Source organism: Platichthys flesus, chromosome 10 (assembly GCF_949316205.1).
Source record: "Platichthys flesus chromosome 10, fPlaFle2.1, whole genome shotgun sequence".
Taxonomy (NCBI): domain Eukaryota; kingdom Metazoa; phylum Chordata; class Actinopteri; order Pleuronectiformes; family Pleuronectidae; genus Platichthys; species Platichthys flesus.
Window position 1 is genome coordinate 3,787,332 of NC_084954.1, and position 18,669 is coordinate 3,806,000.

General features: G+C 43.6%; 2 protein-coding genes across 6 annotated transcripts in view; both read left to right on the plus strand.

Moving 5' to 3' along the window:
* actn1 (actinin, alpha 1) overlaps positions 1-12,364 on the plus strand; it is a 43,528-nt gene extending 31,164 nt beyond the window's left edge. For 2 of the 5 annotated variants that reach the window (XM_062397181.1, XM_062397179.1), the window contains exons 9-21: positions 2,068-2,160; positions 3,397-3,627; positions 4,286-4,433; positions 4,600-4,750; positions 5,167-5,275; positions 5,465-5,605; positions 6,273-6,455; positions 6,618-6,752; positions 7,024-7,203; positions 7,685-7,831; positions 10,145-10,210; positions 10,506-10,664; positions 11,734-12,364. In XM_062397181.1, the coding sequence (XP_062253165.1) occupies positions 2,068-2,160; positions 3,397-3,627; positions 4,286-4,433; positions 4,600-4,750; positions 5,167-5,275; positions 5,465-5,605; positions 6,273-6,455; positions 6,618-6,752; positions 7,024-7,203; positions 7,685-7,831; positions 10,145-10,210; positions 10,506-10,664; positions 11,734-11,892 (1,902 nt within the window). In that variant the 3' untranslated portion in view covers positions 11,893-12,364. Of the gene's footprint in view, positions 1-2,067; positions 2,161-3,396; positions 3,628-4,285; positions 4,434-4,599; positions 4,751-5,166; positions 5,276-5,464; positions 5,606-6,272; positions 6,456-6,617; positions 6,753-7,023; positions 7,204-7,684; positions 7,832-8,190; positions 9,363-9,758; positions 9,840-10,144; positions 10,211-10,505; positions 10,665-11,733 lie in introns of those variants that run through there. The other 3 variants (XM_062397177.1, XM_062397178.1, XM_062397180.1) reach the window with 3 other exon arrangements.
* Positions 12,365-13,773: 1,409 nt separating this feature from the next.
* On the plus strand, positions 13,774-18,236 carry LOC133962365 (cytochrome c oxidase assembly protein COX16 homolog, mitochondrial). The gene is made up of 4 exons (XM_062397943.1): positions 13,774-13,934; positions 14,362-14,439; positions 16,501-16,569; positions 17,393-18,236. Exons 1-4 carry the CDS (start codon positions 13,875-13,877, stop codon positions 17,504-17,506), a joined length of 321 nt encoding a protein of 106 aa, XP_062253927.1. The 5' UTR covers positions 13,774-13,874; the 3' UTR covers positions 17,507-18,236.
* The last annotated feature ends 433 nt before the right edge of the window (positions 18,237-18,669 follow it).

Here is an 18,669-nt window from a genome sequence, read left to right on the forward strand (position 1 = left end):
AAAATCTCATCAATCAATCTAATCAATCACACGACTGATAACTGAAACATTACTGTGATATATATCTGGAAATGTAAGTGTTCACGTTTTCCTGCTGAGTAACCAATTAAGTGCAATTTCTGTATTATTATTAATATTTTAACTGAAATAGAGGTGATAAAGGAACTTGCAATTGGCGATAAACTTTTTTAAATTGTGTAATGGAAAACTTCTAGAGAAGTCAACATGCTGATCCTTGATTTAAACATATCTATAATATCATGTCCAAACTTGGCTCACAGAGAAACACTAAAGATAGCTTCTGCTCTGATAATCAAATAATCACTCCCTGTGTGCTTTGCCTGTGATGTCAGGACAGAGTCGTTCATAGGGGAGCTCCTGGCTGTCGGGGCTTTTCAGTAAACAGCCGAGTGTGCAAACATTTGCTCACAGAAGCACGACCTGCACATCCTGGCTCTCCTTTTAAGGCAGCCGGCCTGCTGCTCCCGTTGGAGCCCCCCCGCAGCTCGTCTCCGACCGAGCCAAGTTTCCCCCCGTGATCTTTTCACAAAGGAGGCTGGAAGCTGTCGTCTGTGTGGGACTCCAGGCTCTGAGCTGTGGGAGGGAAGATTCCAGTCGACCTCAGTGTGGCTCTGTTCTCTCTAAAAGGACACGGCTGCAGGTTACACTCTGTTTTGAGTCCACGTGTTTCCCTGTCCAGCTTTTTTTTATAAGGGAAATGATAGTGGTGCAGTTTGGGTTGATTCAGTGTAGAGCTGGGTGATGAGGCCAAATCCCTCCATATCAATAAACATATCACTTAAAATCCATATTACTATTTATTCTAAGTTTAAAGACCACATGTGAAGTCATTTTAATTACTACTTATTGACTCCTGGCTCCAGCAGCTCCACTCCTGTAGTGTAACAGCTCTCAGAAGAAAAAGTGGATAAATATTCTGGTTCATTGAATAAACAAAAAAAGTAGCTGAAAATCTAAACAGAGATTCACTGAGATCCAGAATGCGTCACTGAGATGATTTATTAATGAGAAAAATAAAAAAGAAAGTCCAACTTATTTATTACAGGATGAAATTTTATAAGCAAAAATATCACAGCGTTCAACAAAGTGCGGTCCACAAACCTGAGTTATCACCATCCATATACATGACCCAACGTTAGCAATCACTGTGATCTTAATTTTTTTTTTAAACAATCACAGATAACCACCAAAACAAGCAACAATAATATGACAATTGAACAGCTGATATCGATAATTATCACCATAAATGTCACTTTTGCCCATAAGTGAAGGTTTTGTTTTTATACTTTTCTTTTTAAGTTATCAAATTTATATTATCTGAGGCTCTTTGACCTGAACATTTGTAAATGATCCAGACTTTCTGCATGTTGCTTGAATCTCTGCCTCTGTTTCCACTATGAAAACCTTTGCTGGTGTTTTCAGTGAGTTCCCTGACCACAGTCTCTCCTCAGTCCTGAACCCAGCCGATGAGGAATGACAGGCTGTGTTGAGGAAGTGTTGTGTCATGGATGAGCCTTTCTCTTTTCTCTCCCCCCCCCCTCCTCTCCCTCTGGGCTGGTTTTATTTTCCTATTCTCTCAGGATCCTCTTTTCTTTCCTCCTCTGGTCCCTGTGTGTCGGCTCAGAGGCTGAAATAACACACTGTGTGCTGCTGTTCTATAAAAAGACAGTGGTGCAGAGAGGAAGGTGCCCCTGCTCCTGACAGCAGGTTCACTGTGACGACTCTCTATGGAGTCCGTCCTGCAGGAAAGAGAATATTAATTTAGGGACATTTTGGTGACACTCAGACAGAAAAACAAGTTTACCAGCAAACAGCAGGACGCCCTGTTTTTACTTAACTTGCAGTATTATCGCTTCATCCCCCAAAAAACTGCTTATTTGGCAAATGACCTGTAGCGTAGGCAGATATGCAAGTCAAAATAAATCAGAGGCATTGCTTTAGTTTCATGCAGCCCACCCCAGGTACAGACACAAACTCAGAGTAGCACCAGAGCTCTGTGACGTTCCTGCATCTCACCCTCTTTCTCCCATCGTCCTCGTCTTCCAGGCGGAGACGGCGGCCAACAGGATCTGCAAGGTGCTGGCCGTCAACCAAGAGAATGAGCAGCTGATGGAGGACTATGAGAAGCTGGCCAGTGATGTGAGCACACCCCCCCCCCCCTCTCCCCTGTTCTCCTGTGATTGTCCTGCACCACCACTGACCCCGCTGTCTCCCCCTTGTTGAGTCCCCCCCCCCCCCACCTCCTTCAGCCCGGGGGTGTCTGTGCTCCGTGCAGGTGCAGGGTTAGAGGCCACAAACCAGATTAACACTGTGGCTGTGAGGCTCAAGCATAAAGATGCACTAAAGATGTTCACGTGTAAAAGATTATAAACTAGTTTTAACTTGTTTAAAATGCTTTCTTCAAAATAAATTCTATCAAATACATATTAAGATTGATAAAGGCAGACTTTGGTTCCAGTTAATGTCGTTACATGATATGAAACTTGAGTCATAGAGACTTGAAAGTGAAATAAGTTGGTTTGAGAGCCGCTTCTCTTAGTCTCACGTAATTGTGACTTTCAGTTTTAAACTGTTGGTTGAGTCAAGAAAGGAAATGAAGAAACTACCTCAGGTTTTAGGAAGTTGTGACCTTGAGAAATTGGATTTAATCTTAAAGTATTTTCTGACCAAACGATTAATCTACAAATCGAGATCTGCAGATGAATTGATAGTGAAGAAGTAATGTTTATTCTGTATTAGTGAGCATTTTATTTGTCTCCTTTTTTCCTCGGGTTGATCCAAGTTAAATTATCGGTGGGATGTTACAGTCGCTGGAAGCCTTTTATTTTGAAAAGACTTCTATGCGATGCATTCACTGTCTACGGAAAGTTCAGAAATCTCGTATTGCAGAATCAGCTGACAAAAAGTGAAAGGTTACAGAAAATGTTAATTTCCAATGTGATGGACTAGCTTTTAAAAGCATGTTTCAAATCTGCACGCTTATCATCAGATTAACTTAAACTCTGTAGTGATGGGATAAAACATCCAACAGCACAGTTATGAACTATTTAAGATATTTCAGACATGAAATGTTCTCAGTTACATTTGAAGAAATAAGAAAAACAACTCTTCTAACCAAGTTTCTTACCCTGTTATTTGTTTCCACACATGAATCACATCCACTACATCTCATTGACTCCCTCTCTTTCCTCTCCACTGATCATGATTCTGCATTTCTCTTCTATTTGCACGATTCTCCTTTGACCCTCTGACCGGCTTCTTGTCCTTGAACTTGTTTTTCCTCCATTTTCTTCCTCTTATTCTCCACCTTTAACACACTCTCTCACACACACACACACATACACACACACACACACATGCTGTCACACACGCCAGCTGCTGGAGTGGATCCGTCGTACTATTCCCTGGCTGGAGAACCGCTTGCCGGAGAACACCATGCAGGCCATGCAGCAGAAGCTGGAGGACTTCAGAGATTACCGCCGCCAGCACAAGCCGCCCAAAGTGCAGGAGAAGTGCCAGCTGGAGATCAACTTCAACACCCTGCAGACCAAGCTGAGGCTCAGCAACCGGCCCGCCTTCATGCCCTCGGAGGGAAAGATGGTCTCGGTAGGTCACCGAGTTCGAACCCGCACACAAACATTCAGAGCGCTCCAAGAAAAGTTCAGGAAAGTTTTGTAATTCAAACTCCTCGGGCCAAAATGAGTTTTTGTGAGTAACTTCAACTGACTTGAATTACATGATGTCAGGGGACATTTTAAACCTGAGTCTCACTTGGTTACTATAACAGCATGAATATAACACATATCATCATGATCTTCAGTATAAGTACATAGGATGCATCCAAAATACTTTTAACCCTGGAAACCAAGGATTGAAATTGCATGTTCATAATTCTTCTTAAAATATCAACAGTGTATTTTTTTGATGGAGTTTTTAAAACATAAATCAAATTGCTGTATTTACAATGGATCAAATCACTCAGTATAATGTGAACGAGGTTTCATATCTCAGCAAAGGGTTATAAAGTCAGAAGCAGCAAGAAATTGGGGCGATAAGAAGATTTTTGTGTTTCATTTGTGTTTCCGATGTCCACAAGTGGCCAAACATATCTATCAAAGCAAGTTAGGTTTTAGTTTAACTTCAGTCAAACTTGTGCAAACCAAATAAATGCCCACTATATGTAGACATCACCTAATTTCCACCTGATTCCACCTGTATGATTGTTTTCTGTGAATCCTTGAGTATTCTCCTCTGCCTCATCCAGGACATTAACAATGCGTGGGGGGGTCTGGAGGGAGCGGAGAAGGGATATGAGGAGTGGCTCCTCAACGAGATTCGCCGGCTGGAAAGACTCGACCACCTGGCAGAGAAGTTCCGCCAGAAAGCAGCGATCCACGAGGCTTGGACTGAAGGTACGGAGAATTCAAAAAGGAGCCGAGGAACCGTTTAGTGCCTCTGATGTAAAGATCTCGAACAGTTCAATATCCAGACAACTCTCTGTTGACCGAATTTAGTTTGGAATAAATAAAAAATACTTACTGTAACTACTCTTTTACATTTTTCTGTCTCCCCCTGCAGGTAAGGAGGAGATGCTGCAGAAGAGTGACTACGAGACGGCCTCTCTGTCGGAGATCAAGGCCCTGCTGAAGAAACACGAGGCCTTCGAGAGCGACCTGGCTGCTCATCAGGACCGCGTGGAGCAGATCGCAGCCATCGCACAGGAGTTAAAGTGAGAGGCGACACAACCGAGGCTCAGTCGAAAAGATGAAAAGAAAGAATGGAATAGGACGGAATGAGGGATGATTGTTTAGTTCATTCTGTAACTCTATCATCTATGGTTGTAGTAATCATCTGGTGTCTCTCTATAATGATCTCAAACTTTAGGATTATACATATTTTTATATCAAGTAAAAAATAAAATGGTGTAAGTAACCAAAAAAAAAGAAGAAAAGAAATATAACCCTCAAACTATGTCGCAGCAGGATGACAGACTCATTAATCTGCATCAGAGGAAGATGATGGTTTAAAAACAACCAAATGAATTCACCAGATTTAGTCCAAGTCAGGACTGTGGTTATTTCACTGATGATGATGATGATGATGATGATGATAAATCTCCTGTGGTCTCGTCTGTTTGTGCTCCAGTGAGCTGGACTACTACGACTCCCCCAGTGTAAACGCTCGCTGCCAGCGGATCTGTGACCAGTGGGACGCACTGGGAAATCTGACCCAGACACGCAACGAGGCTTTGCAGGTGAGACGAGTTACTGGAGAGTTACATTTCTAACTTCACATCCCTCTGAGTATCAGATTTCTCCTCTGAGGAGACTCTTGTGATCTTCAGGCTTCTCCTCCCGGCTCCTGTATCTTTGACTTTCCCTCCTCTACAATCTGAAGATCAATAAAACACAAAAAAACCTTTGAATTTTTGCTTTTTTAACAGAGAACTGAGAAGCTGCTTGAAACCATAGACCAACTGTACCTTGAGTTTGCCAAAAGAGCGGCTCCATTCAACAACTGGATGGAGGGCGCCATGGAGGACCTGCAGGACACCTTTATCGTCCACACCATCGAAGAAATTCAGGTGAGCGCAGAGAGGAGAACTCTCAGCAGAGACTTTTTATTTACCCCCAGAATAAATATGTCGCAGGAGAATTGAAAGCAACAGTTTGACATTTTGGGAGAAACGCTCACTGAGGGGTTCGATAAGAGACTCTTGATAAAGATGGCTAACACGTCTGCGTGGCTCTTAATTACCCAGAAAATAGCTCAAATATCCCGGATATGAACGCTGCCATCTGGCACCAGAGAGATTATGTGTGGAGCCACAATATCGACTCCCTGAGGATACACGCTCTCAACCAATCACGTGTCGCTTTCAGCACCAAAAAAAACAATATAAAACCAAACTTATCACTTAACTCTTGAACAAACATCTGAGAAAATGGATGAATAATAAATAAGACGGAGTAAAATGCAGGTTATCGTAGCTTAGCTTAGCACAAACACTGGAAACGGGTATAAACAGCTAGCCTGGCTCTGACTGCTCTGCCACATTGTGTTTGTGGTTTTACTGTAGGAAGGAAGATAAGCAAATACACAGAGACCAGAAATAAACATGGTGCAACCCCGTGTAACCCTGCAACTTCTCGTTTCTACATTTCAGTATTTTCCTGACAGAGTTGCATGAAAGAAAGTGATCGCTTGTTGTATTTGTTCGGTGTTATATATTTTTTTATTCCGTGTCTCAGGGATTGAGCTCGGCCCACGAGCAGTTCAAGGCCACGCTGCCGGAGGCGGACAAGGAGCGCCAGGCCATCCTGGGCATCCACAACGAGATCGCCAAGATCGTGCAGACCTATCATGTGAATATGGCCGGGACCAATCCCTACACCACCATCAACCCACTGGAGATTAACGGCAAATGGGACAAGGTAATGAGATCAATGAAGGGAGCTCTAATCTGGTCGTTTGTGTCTGCACAGTCCTTTCGTGGGAGATTTTGATAGAGATACCGAGTGGAGGATTTCTGTTGGCTTTATTCTAGATGTTCATCAGAAGTTTCATTCTTTCCGTCTCTCTCCTGCCCCCTGTAGGTCAGGCAGCTGGTGCCGCAGCGCGACCAGGCCCTGATCGAGGAACACGCCCGACAGCAGAACAACGAGCGTCTGCGCAGACAGTTTGCAAACCAGGCCAATGTCATCGGGCCCTGGATCCAGACCAAGATGGAGGTCAGTGTGTAACCGGAGCCAACCATGCAAATGACCTCGTTCAGAATGAGGCCTGATAAGATAGGTCGGCAAATAGTTTATGATAAAAAATAATAATTTCATTTTTTTATCAAATGTATTCGTGTGTGTGTGTGTGTGTGTTTGTGTGTGTGTGTGTGTGTGTGTGTGTGTGTGTGTGTGTGTGTGTGTGTGTGTGTGTGTGTGTGTGTGTGTGTGTGTGTGTGTGTGTGTGTGTGTGTGTGTGTGCGTGTGCGTGTGCGTGCCACTGCAGGAAATCGGCCGCATCTCCATCGAGATGCACGGCACCCTGGAGGACCAGCTGACCAACCTCCGCCAGTACGAGAAGAGCATCGTCAACTACAAGCCAAAGATCGACCAGCTGGAGGGAGACCACCAGCTCATCCAGGAGGCGCTCATCTTCGACAACAAGCACACCAACTACACCATGGAGGTGAGCGCGGCACCCGAGGAACATCCAGTCTCTTCCAGCTCCATGCGGTGTAGAGCCACACTGGTTTCAGACGGTCCAGGTTCACCACAGAGGGAAGAACCAGGAGTGGCAGTGTGATAAGACGACTACAGGAAGGAGTTTAATTCTATTTTACCTCCAGGCTCGATGAACAGAAATACCTTGATACTACTCATCCGCCACGTGCGACACTATAAACCGTCTTTTATTTGTGTGTATGTGTTTTGAGCCACATTTTCCAGCTCCTGTCAGACGCCTCGGTTCTTTTCTCGGCTGTAAACTTCATCAGCCTTTTTCCTCCACACGGGATAAAACACACAACTAATCATCCACAGCCAGTGTTTGACTCACGGCTTAATCCCAGTTAAAGTAATTGACCTGAGACTCTTTTACTTCACACCTCTTCCCTGACCCTGATTAAACTTCCTCTGCCTCCCTGTCTCTCCGTCTTTCTCCTCCGCAGCACATCCGAGTGGGCTGGGAGCAGCTGCTCACCACCATCGCCCGCACCATCAACGAGATCGAGAACCAGATCTTGACGCGAGACGCCAAGGGCATCAGCCAGGAGCAGCTGAACGAGTTCCGGGCGTCCTTCAACCACTTCGACAGGGTCAGTAGTCGAACTGAGTCCCCGTGCAGACAGAGGCGAGGAGGCGGGTCGGGGGTTGTTTGCTCCTCATTTGCAGTTTGGCTTTTGGCAAACAGACGTTTAATGAAACTGAAGCAGGAGCAGAAAGGTTTCATGTTGTTAAATCCAGGGCTTGGCACGTGGGGAATAAGTGAATTCACTCTCTGGCTGAGTTACATCACAAACTTAACTGTTTTTTTCCGTACAGACGTGAGATTGGTGTCAGTCTCCTTATTTAATTTTCAGCAAGAAATCAGCTTATTTCCCAAAATGTCAACCAATAATTCTAAATATTAGTTTCTGGCATGTGGAGTCACAAGTTTGTCCTTTATACATTTTAGACTTCATCCGCTACACGAAGCCGTTGAGGTGAGGATTTCTCTTCCCGAGGTGTTGCTGGTTTTTATCGATCCTTTAACCAGACGAGTGTGCAGACGGAACAGTTTGTGTGTGAAAGGCATCCGGCTGTGGGGTGACTTAATGCTTGGTTGAAAAGGGAATTAAAGTACAGGGACACGAGCAAGAAGAATAAGAAAGGAAACAAGAATCAGCGTCTAAATGAAAGTCAAATCTGCAAAACAGAGAATCTGGTTTAAACACAGCCTCTTCCCACGGACGCCTGTTTCTACAAAACCTCCCGTCTTCGCTCTGCTCCGACCCCAGAACTCTGTGTGTACACTGGGGCTCACCGTGACAGGAGCAGCACCAATTATGGATGAGTTTTTATTTAGCTCACCCTCCTCCTCCTCCTCCTCCTCCTCCCCCCCTCCCCCCAGCTCTCCCCTGGGCGCCACCATTACCTCATACATTCTTCCAGAGCTGCCGTATTGTTATTAAATACCTGAGGAGGACGGTCTGGCCTTTATTCTAATATTTCATTAGGATCAAGCCTCCACACGTCAAAGCTTCCTGGAGCAGTTTAGTGATTAATCGATTGATCCAGTGACAGAAACAGTGACATGTGGAGAATTTTAAACTGATTCCAGCTTCTCAAACTGGATTTAACACCAGAGATCTTAAAACAATTAAATCTGAGCCTTATCTCACAATGTTGAAAAATAATTCCTGGATCTGCAGCAAAATTCAAGGTGTTCTTCCCTCGTCCATTTCACTCTTTAAAGTTTCATGCAAATCTGTCGAGTATTTTTGTGTAATCTTCTCAATCAAAGGGGTGACAACTGAAATCTCCTTAGCAAAGTTAAATACTGGAAATTAGAATCATTAGCTGCTTCCCAGGCCAGTGTTTACACACTATATATATTATAATTATTATATTAATGTATGAAACAATAAGCTAGGAGTGCTTCTCATCTGCGGTGAGCAATGTGAGGCACTGAAGGAGGTGGTAAGTTCAAAAGCGTGTTTCAGCCATCAAGGCCTCTATCAGGGGAAGCACAGAGTGATCTACAGAATCTGAGTATTAAGATGTGAATGTGTATTTAAAAGTGTTTAATGAAGCTCTGCCTGTACAGAGAAGGTATTTGTACTCTGTGTTGTGAAGTACTCTGTGTCATGGATGAATAACCTCACCCCAGGGCCCAGTAGTCTGCCTGCCACACTGCACCTTAACGCCTCTGAATGCTCTCGCCCAGCACGGCAGCACTGCTGCCCCCGTGTGGTCACCTGCCAGATCCTAATGAATATGCACTGTGTTCTCTGTCCTCTATCTCTGGTGCATGATCCTCTCCCTTTACCCCCCCACCTCCCCCACACCCCCACCCCTCACCTCTGTCCCTGTGCATGGTGCACTCCCTCCAACCTCCCCCCACCACCACCACCACCTCACCTGCCTCCCCATCTTACCACCCCCCCACCACCCCCTTCACCATCACTGACACCGCTGTATGTGTTGCTGCATGGCCTGTGGCCCCCCCGACGCCTCGCCTGGCACTGGCCCCACACCCCCCAGGACCGCTCGGGCACTCTGGGCGCGGAGGAGTTCAAGGCCTGCCTGATCAGCCTGGGCTTCGATATCGCCAACGATGCACAGGTACTGAAACGTAGCCACACCCCCGCGGTGAGAGGTTTAACTGTTTTTTTGTTTTTTTTTCCTTTTGGACCTTTTCCCCCCTTCGTATTCTTTTCCTCCCCCAATCCTCCCTCTCTCTCTCCTCACCTTTACTTCCTACCTTCATCTTGCCACGTCCCCTCTTGGCGGATTGCTGCGGCGTTTCCTCCCTCGACTCCTTGTTCCTCTTTTATTCTTCCAATGACTTCCTGTCCTATCCCTGCTTCTCCCTGTTTCTGTCTCTCTCTCCTCCTCCTGGTCTCGTTTGTCCATCGCTGACCTTGTAGAAGAGAACAGGAAACATGGAGGCTGAAGACTTCAAAACCTGCCTTATCTCCATGGGTTACAACCTGGTAAAGCCATGAGCACCCTTCAAGCATGAACATGTGACTGTGTGTGATTATTGAAACCAGCTGGAGATGGTAATAAATACTGTAGATGTAACTTGAACTGTATTTCAATTTGAAAAAAAACAGTTTTGTGCTCTATAATTTTGTTTTGTTCATAGAAATTAGAGATTTTCACTCAACAGAACCTCAGAATAATCTAGTATCACTCGTGTTACGTGTAAAGGATCAAAATAAGTTAAACCACCTTGTGTAGGATGTCAGTGATTTGGGAACTGAGCTTCCTTTCTCTTGCCTCCAGGGTGAAAACGAGTTCTCCCGCATCATGAGCATAGTGGACCCCAACAGGATGGGCATCGTCACCTTCCAGGCCTTCATCGACTTCATGTCCCGCGAGACTGCGGACACGGACACTGCCGACCAAGTGATGGCCTCCTTCAAGGTCCTGGCCGGGGATAAGGTACGGTTAAACCACAGTATTCAAGAGTATTCAAAACAGGTTTAAGAAAACTGGGGGGAAAGTAAGATCTGAAGAAGTAAAAATAGAGAATGACCTGGATAATATGTGGATTTGTAATAAGAAGAAAATCTGCAGCTTGTTTTGGTTTTTACAAACAACAACTTTATCTTTTTGGTTCTTTTTCTGCTCTTTTATCTTTGTTGGTTTTGGTTGTTGACAGAATCTGTGTTCAGAGAAATGTTCAGGTCGTGCTACCTGCTGTGCTAAGTTAAAAGCTAAAGGACCAGACATTTTTCTCAGGAGTCGAACGAGACCAAAAACCGAACTAAAAGAAAGTTCACTGCATCACCTTAAAAGTACATGTCAATGTTGTGTTTACATTCCACGAAGTAGCAAACATTCATAACATAAAGTAAAATGATATTGCACAAAAAAACAGAGACAGATTGTTTTGGAACGTTTCTTATAGAACAGCTTACATTTTAATTCCTCTTAGCCATGAGCCTATATGCTAAAGTTTTTATGTTTGTTTATGTTTCTCCGGGAAAAATAAAGATTGTTTTTAGTTCATCTATTTCAGTACTTTGACCACAGAGGAAGTTCAGAAACTCCCAGCCAGAGAAACAGTGAAGCCAGAAATCTCATCAGGAGCTAAGGGCATTAAAAAGTGATTTCTGGTCCCTGAAGGGTCGACTGTGAGTTACGTCCTCATCGAGCAGAAAAAGAGCAGAGTGGGAATCCTGTTTATCACCTGTTCAGTTTAGGTTCAGCCGGTTTTCCACTGGGCTGATCTGCCAAGTAGCTGCTGCTCTCTGGTCTGTTTCACTTTGTTTAGCACTGACTCATTTCTTCCAGCTCTCAGCATCTCTACAAAAGGTTCAAATAAACACAGAGCTGAACGTGGCTGCGATTGTTGATTCTGAGTTTGACAGGAAAGAGTTACATCTCTGTCACGTTAGATAATGAATTTGAATTATATCCAGACTGTTTGTAAAGTATTTATAATCTCACTCTTAGCTTCTGTTCTAACATAAAAAACATTTCATTTTGATTTCTCCTCCACCGGCAGAACTACATTTTAGCCGATGAGCTGCGCCGGGAGCTGCCTCCGGACCAGGCCGAGTACTGCATGGCCCGCATGGCCCCCTACACCGGGCCCGACGGCGTGCCAGGAGCCCTCGACTACATGTCCTTCTCTACCGCTCTGTACGGAGAGAGTGACCTCTGAACACTCTGTCAGTCGTCCTGACTCGGGACCACCAGCCTACCTGCTCCGATCACCGCCACGTCCTCCGACCGCCCCGGCACCACACTCCTGTCCTACTACGCTCATTTTTTGTACGTCTCTGGCCTTATCTCCTCGTCACTATCCTCTATTTCCTCCTCCTCCTCCTCCTCCTCCTCCTCCTCCTCCTCCTCCTCCTCCTCCTCCTCCTCCCACCTGTCCGGCCTCGTCACCGCTCCCTCACGCTCTGTCTCCGTTGTTTTTTTGTTTCCCACGCGATGCAGCAGCTCTCCAGGTTTACAAAGAGGGAGAGAGAAAAAAATGTTTGTTTCTGTTTTTATTTTTCTTGTTGTCATTGTTTTTCTTCATAAAATGAATAAAGTTAACATATTTTATTATACTGAACAAAAAAGGTATTTTTCTTCACCTGATTGAAAATAAGAGACAAGAATTGTAATAAAGAAAAATTGCTATACTTCCTCTTCTTATTCTCCTGTTTGCTGCAGTGATCAATGCTTTTTACTGTGTATATTTACTAAATATATATATATATATATATATATATATATATATATACTTTGACTGTTTAGCTGTATCTCTGATCCAGAACAACTTATAATGACAGACATAATGTCCTATATTATCAAACTGTTTATGTGTATCAAACTATACATATGTTCCTTTTAAAGGGGGGTAACATTTATCATTAAACAGGTTATTGTGGCCTAAACCCCAGACTATCTACATTAAAAGTATATTATTAATGCTTAACACTTTCTCCATTCACTGCAGGTCCCATACTGAATATGACTTTATGCCAAACCAGCTAGACTTTTAAGATTCTGTTTAAATGACAAAAATGTATTCTTGGTTTATTATGAAACTTGGAAAGTCGCCTGGTGAAGGAAATCCTCTACAGTGAACATACCAGTTTTTGCCTGTACTTTGTGTACTATGAGTTATCTTTGTGGTGATGCAGTGCAGATATTGTAAATTAGTCAATTATTTTACTTGAAGTTGATCAGAATACATTTCAGTCCTCAGACTTTCATCTGATAAACATCTTGCAGCAGAACCGAGCTTTACAGATAAAGACAAGAGGCTTTCACACAGTTTATTCCATTATATGACATAAACTGGGCTGATTATATGAATTTAGTGCACGATAGTTTTAGAAAACTGGTTCACACTCCAACAAAGTGGATGGAGATGATGTATCTTAACACCGGCAATAAGAAGAAGAAGTGAGGAAGAACCTGCCAATCAGAGGAGGCCAGCAACACCTACTAGTGTGAATATAAATGAAGGTCAATGTACAAAAACACAGCCGTCAACAAACAAAATACATTTGCCAATATTATAATTGTATTTCAGAACATGGAACAAGATGGTGAATATCCCACTAACTTGAAAGGCTGATCTTAAGCTGCCGACCACCAGCAGATATTCATGACCACCAGCGGATGTTAAGGACGAATCATCGGTTGTGCACCTTAGTGTCGATGAGGGGTCACCACAGGCTGGTCAGACCCGGGTGTGTGAGAATATCTATAGAATATTGTTTCACAATCACATTTTCATACACACTTTACACAAACTGCCCCTTTAGTTACACTTCTTATATACATATCATCTATTTCTATAAACCCTATGAGGCAGATTGTATTCCTGAATAAGGGCAATACAGATGAAATTTTAAAATAAAAAAAAGCTAGTTATCACAATATCCTCTGAATCACTTCATTTCTAATTGAGTGTAGTATTTTTATTGCAATATGTAAATACTACATAACAGATGTATAATGGTACTTGTAGTATCCTACAAAATTATATTTCCATTGTGATCATGAGCGGAACCTTTGCTCTGGACCCCCTGTATCGCTTCGGACACTTTAGCGCGTCGGACCCGCTCAGGAAGCTCGTCCCAGCTGTGACCTGCTCAGAGTTTCCTCAGTAACATGGAGTCGTAGCGGAGCAGAGGAACCATGATCAACTTCAAGCTTCTGCAGAAGAACAAGACGGTCAGATATGGAGTCCCGATGCTCGTGAGTATCTGTTACACACCGTGATTCTACCGTAGATGATAACGAAGCCTGTTAGCTGACATGCTAACAGCTGCATGCTAACTGTCAAAACATATAAGAGTTATCTTATCTTTTCATTCGTGGTCATATTGTTGGATTTGACTGCTTTTCAAATTTGAGGATTTGATGCTTTACTTAATCATACATGATAATAAACTTGGTATTTTGATGTCAGACAAGGCAAAATATATGAAGATGTCATCTTTAACAATATATTAGATTTGTTATTTTCTTGCACTTTGTAGACAAAGCTATTAGTTAATACTGTAATGCATTTCCCTACTAGAAATTTCCTGTTTACCGATGTAGCTTGCATAACTTGTGTAAGTCCTGTGAAGGCTCTGAACACTAACACATACGTTATCAAATCGTTTCCATGTTATTTCAGCTGCTGATAGTTGGAGGTTCCTTTGGCCTGCGAGAGTTCACACAACTGAGATATGATTCCCAGAGGATCAAGGGAAAGGTTTGTATTAAATTCATCATGTGTTACATATCCAAAGGGCTCACACATCCAATCGATGAGACAGAATATAAAGCTCCAACATCCAGTAGATCACAGAAAACAGTAAAAAGATCAACCACACCATCACCGACCATCACTGACAGGGTCAAAGCGTCAGGCTCTGCACAGTACTGTGTAGTAGGTGTGAAAATACTCCATCTGGTGGTTAGAGTTGTAATTGTACCTGGGAGTGACGTGGGAAAATAGTTCACGTAAATGACAGACTGCTGTGGACTCACATATCAGTGTGTTTGTTTATAATTGTGTTTTTAATTAACTTAAAATGAGTCGCTAGATGTTTGTCAGTTTCAGAACTAGCCTGCAGAAACACACAGCACTGAGAGGCTTTTCTAACCCGCTCAGGGTGAGTCAGTCCAAGAGCCAGAAGTGAGAACAGGCTCTAATTATTCACTGAGTGACAGACCCGATTCATTCAAATGACAGAGGGCCGACTCTTTATTAGAAGCCATTATGATCTGATGAGCTAGCTGCGAGGGCAAGTGGCTGTTTTGTGCTACTTTACTGTGACGAATGCCCGATGCGTGTCATCTGGGTGGGAGCCAGATGGCAGCGGCATCTTTTCTTATTACCGTCCATGTGAGGCAGCACTGCACCGAGGAGGAGGAGGAGGAGGAGGAGGAGGAGGAGAAGGAGGAGGAGGAGGAGCAGCAGCTCCATGTTTCTGTAGCTGCCCCCACACTGCTCACTCTCTCCTGATGGGGCCCGCGGCTGCATGAGTCCCTCTCCATCAGACTCTGCCATGTGTGTGTGTCTGTGTGTGTGTCTGTGCACATGTGATTTGAAAATCCAAACAGTCGTAAATATGCACGATTAAATCCACTCTCCCGATTCTTTCTTTGGCCTCTTATCGGGCCGTTCTTTTTTCCTCCCTCTGATATTTAAATCATTAAAGCCCCTGTCTGAGAGGAAGTCACTGTGTGATTCAATTAGCATTTTCTCTTCAATGATTTCATTTAGCCTGAAGGCAGAATCGTCCTTCAAGGATTTTTCTCGTCCCTTTCCAGGTTCTGTGTGAATTTGTTTCCCCTCCCGAACGCTCCCACTCTGTTTTGGGGTTCAAGCTCCATATTAGGTATCAAACGACTTAATTGGGCTATTAACCCCCCCCCCCCCCCTCCCCCGGTCTGAACGCTGACAAATGCTCAGTATATATTATTTATTTGCCGTAGCAATGAAGGTCTAATTAAAAATCAGTCGTGGAGTCAGAAAAAATCCACAAGTCACCCGAGTAACTGCGGCATCATAGCTGTGAAATATTACAAATCATTAAAAGTAATGGTTCGGAATGAGATTCATTTCTGTGCTATTCTCAGGGAAATCCAGATTTCTGCACTGGACTCGACTCTCTCTCCCAAAAACATCCTGTTACTGAACCTGGTGATGTTTGTTCACTTTAAAAAATAAATAATTAGCAGAGTGAAAACCTGGTAAAGCAGATTCTCCCTGTGGGATTAGAGAGCCCGGACCACCCACTGGGACGTCACCTGCTGGTTTGGGAGCTGCAGATTAGCATATTGTCCTCCGCCATCTTAGTTATTTAAACTGAGGGGGCGGAGTCTGACTGAGCTACAGGGCACTGCACGACCGACACCTGTCAATCAAACTGTATCCACGCCCCAATGCATTCAGTGCTTAAGCGTCTAGTTTACGATAAATGGGAACAAAATATACAAAATGAACTTTATGCCGTTTTGAAATCAGACTTGAATCTAGAGATCGAGACCATAGACTCCGTAGGAAAATGTTTAAATGTTATAAATGAAGTGAGGAGACTTTTATGTGTTATGACTTATTTCTAAACCTGCTGGTCACTAAAGAGAATGCAGGTTTTAGATACTAAAACACTGGCTTCACTTTCTGATGCTCCCAACAAACTTATAAAAGAAAACATACTCACCTCCAGTGCAGTTATCATTATTCATACATCAAAGAATGAATTCACTGTGTGTTTCCTCCTCGACATGCTTTTTAAAAAACGGTTTCTTCTCCGTTCTCTCTCAGCTGGATCCTTCACTGGAGGCTAAAGTCAACCTGGAGAAGCAGCCGGTGATGCTGGAGGAGCAGTACGAGGTAAAGGCAGTCAGTTTGGAGAGGGGGGGGGAGATAAATGAAAGAAACAGTCTATCGCTGGTAAAGCAGGGGGGAAGAGAGGGAGGGGTCGGGGGGGACAAATCTGCACTTACCCGCTAATTTAGGTTATTTGAATATAACCATATTTGAAGGAGCCTGGGTCCAACCAGACCTGCAACCTGCACCCGTTGGATTTTGTCAGACTTGTGCAGACACTTATTTTAGGAATCAGTGGAGTCACCCTCTGCTGGTCATTAGAGATAATACAGGTTTCAGGCACTTCCCCATTGGCTTCACTTTCTAGACCCGGAGTCTAAACCTCAGGTACTTGATGTTCCTCAGGGATTATCACACGATCAAAGTACAGAGCCTTTGTCAGCTGCTTTTATTTGCCATGAACCTGAAACAGTAGTTCTGAGATGAGGTGAAAATGTGTCACTGTCGACTAGACATACAGGTTATCAGCACAAACTAATTGTAATTGTTAATGGAATTGCGTGAAAATACATATGTAATGAAGTTTGAGTGAAATCAGAGTTTCCAAAACCTATTCAACCGTCCAAAAACTAGATCTGAAAAAACAGAAACACTGGCAGGTTAATTCCGTGCCTCTCTTGACAAACCAGATGGTCAGACTCTGCTACATCTGGCCATTTCAAACCACATCAAGTAAACGCAGAGGAATCCTGAGTTGACTCTGACGCCTTGTGTTATTTGCAATCAGGAGAAATCCTGTAGTGTTTAATCTTTGTCTAGTTTAGATTTGTTTGGCATCCTGAAGTTTGAACCTCCTCTCCTGCTGTCTCCTGCCTCCCCTCTGCAGAGGATAAAGGAGAAGGATCTGGACGGGTGGAGGAACATCCGTGGTCCTCGTCCCTGGGAGGACTCGAGGGACTATCAGGAGCAGCAGCGAATCCAGCAGAACAAACAGGACTGAGGCTCCGCGAGGCCCCGGCAGCGCCGACTGCAAACTGCAAACAAGCCACAGCCGGACGGACCAGGCAAGAATGGACGCCGTCTGTGGCGAAGATGCCGCAGAGACACAATTATCCCAGAGTCCACAACTTCAGGGCACTGGCTCAACTTGTTTCTTTGCTTGTGTTGGACTTGAATCTTTGGACATGTGCATTGTTGTGGTCTCCTCTGGTTGTTCAGAGCTGCTTGTGGTTACATCTATACCACATGAGCTTAAAACCTTGAAACAAGTTCAAGGTCTGCTTTAAATTTAAAGAAATACGCACTGACATTTAAAGCAACACTATGAAACCTTAAAACATCATTTTCTGAATGAGTTTGACGGTTCAGTGACACCCTGAACATCTGCTCCTGCTCCAGGTAACTTCTCCTGTGAGAAGTGAGGAACTGACTGATAAAAAGACTTATTCAAAACCAAGGAACTATTAATATATGACGAATTCTACTCGAGTTTGGTGTTTTTCTGACAGCTCGTCAGGAGCCGGGAATCATGGGTAATATCCACCTTTACATAGCGTTGCTTTAACACACAGAAGTCACCTGTTGATTGGCGTCTGATGAACAACCAGTAGGTGGCACATCTGAGTCTTTCACACAGTTGAAAGGTGGGAACTTTACACATGTATGTCCATATACAGGTTTATATCCATATTTGATTTATTTTCTCAATAAATTATTGCTATTGATCCAAATCATGACTTTAGTTTGTATTTTATTCACGTTAAAAGCTTGTAGATGTGTTGAGTCATCAGTTTAAAGTATGAAAGAGAAAGAAGAAACAGTTCGGCCTCTTCAGGCGTTGCAGGTCTAGGCACTGATGTGGTTTTCTGACATTTATTACTTTGCAAAGCGATGGATTTATTACGTTTACAATGGAAATAAAATCACATTCATATTTCCTTCCTGCTCTTTTGCCCCATGAAACTAATGTATTTAGTTGTTTGCTGCAATGTCCTCATCAGTATGTATAAGATCTGTTTGTGTGAGTGACACGTGACGGATACACAGCCGCACTTCGCTCAGCTCCAGAAACAGTCACATAATAAATCCCCTTAAGTTCCTGAATGGGCGATGTCTGGGGATTTATTTTCTATAAAATCACTTTGTTTATATTCATGAATTTGT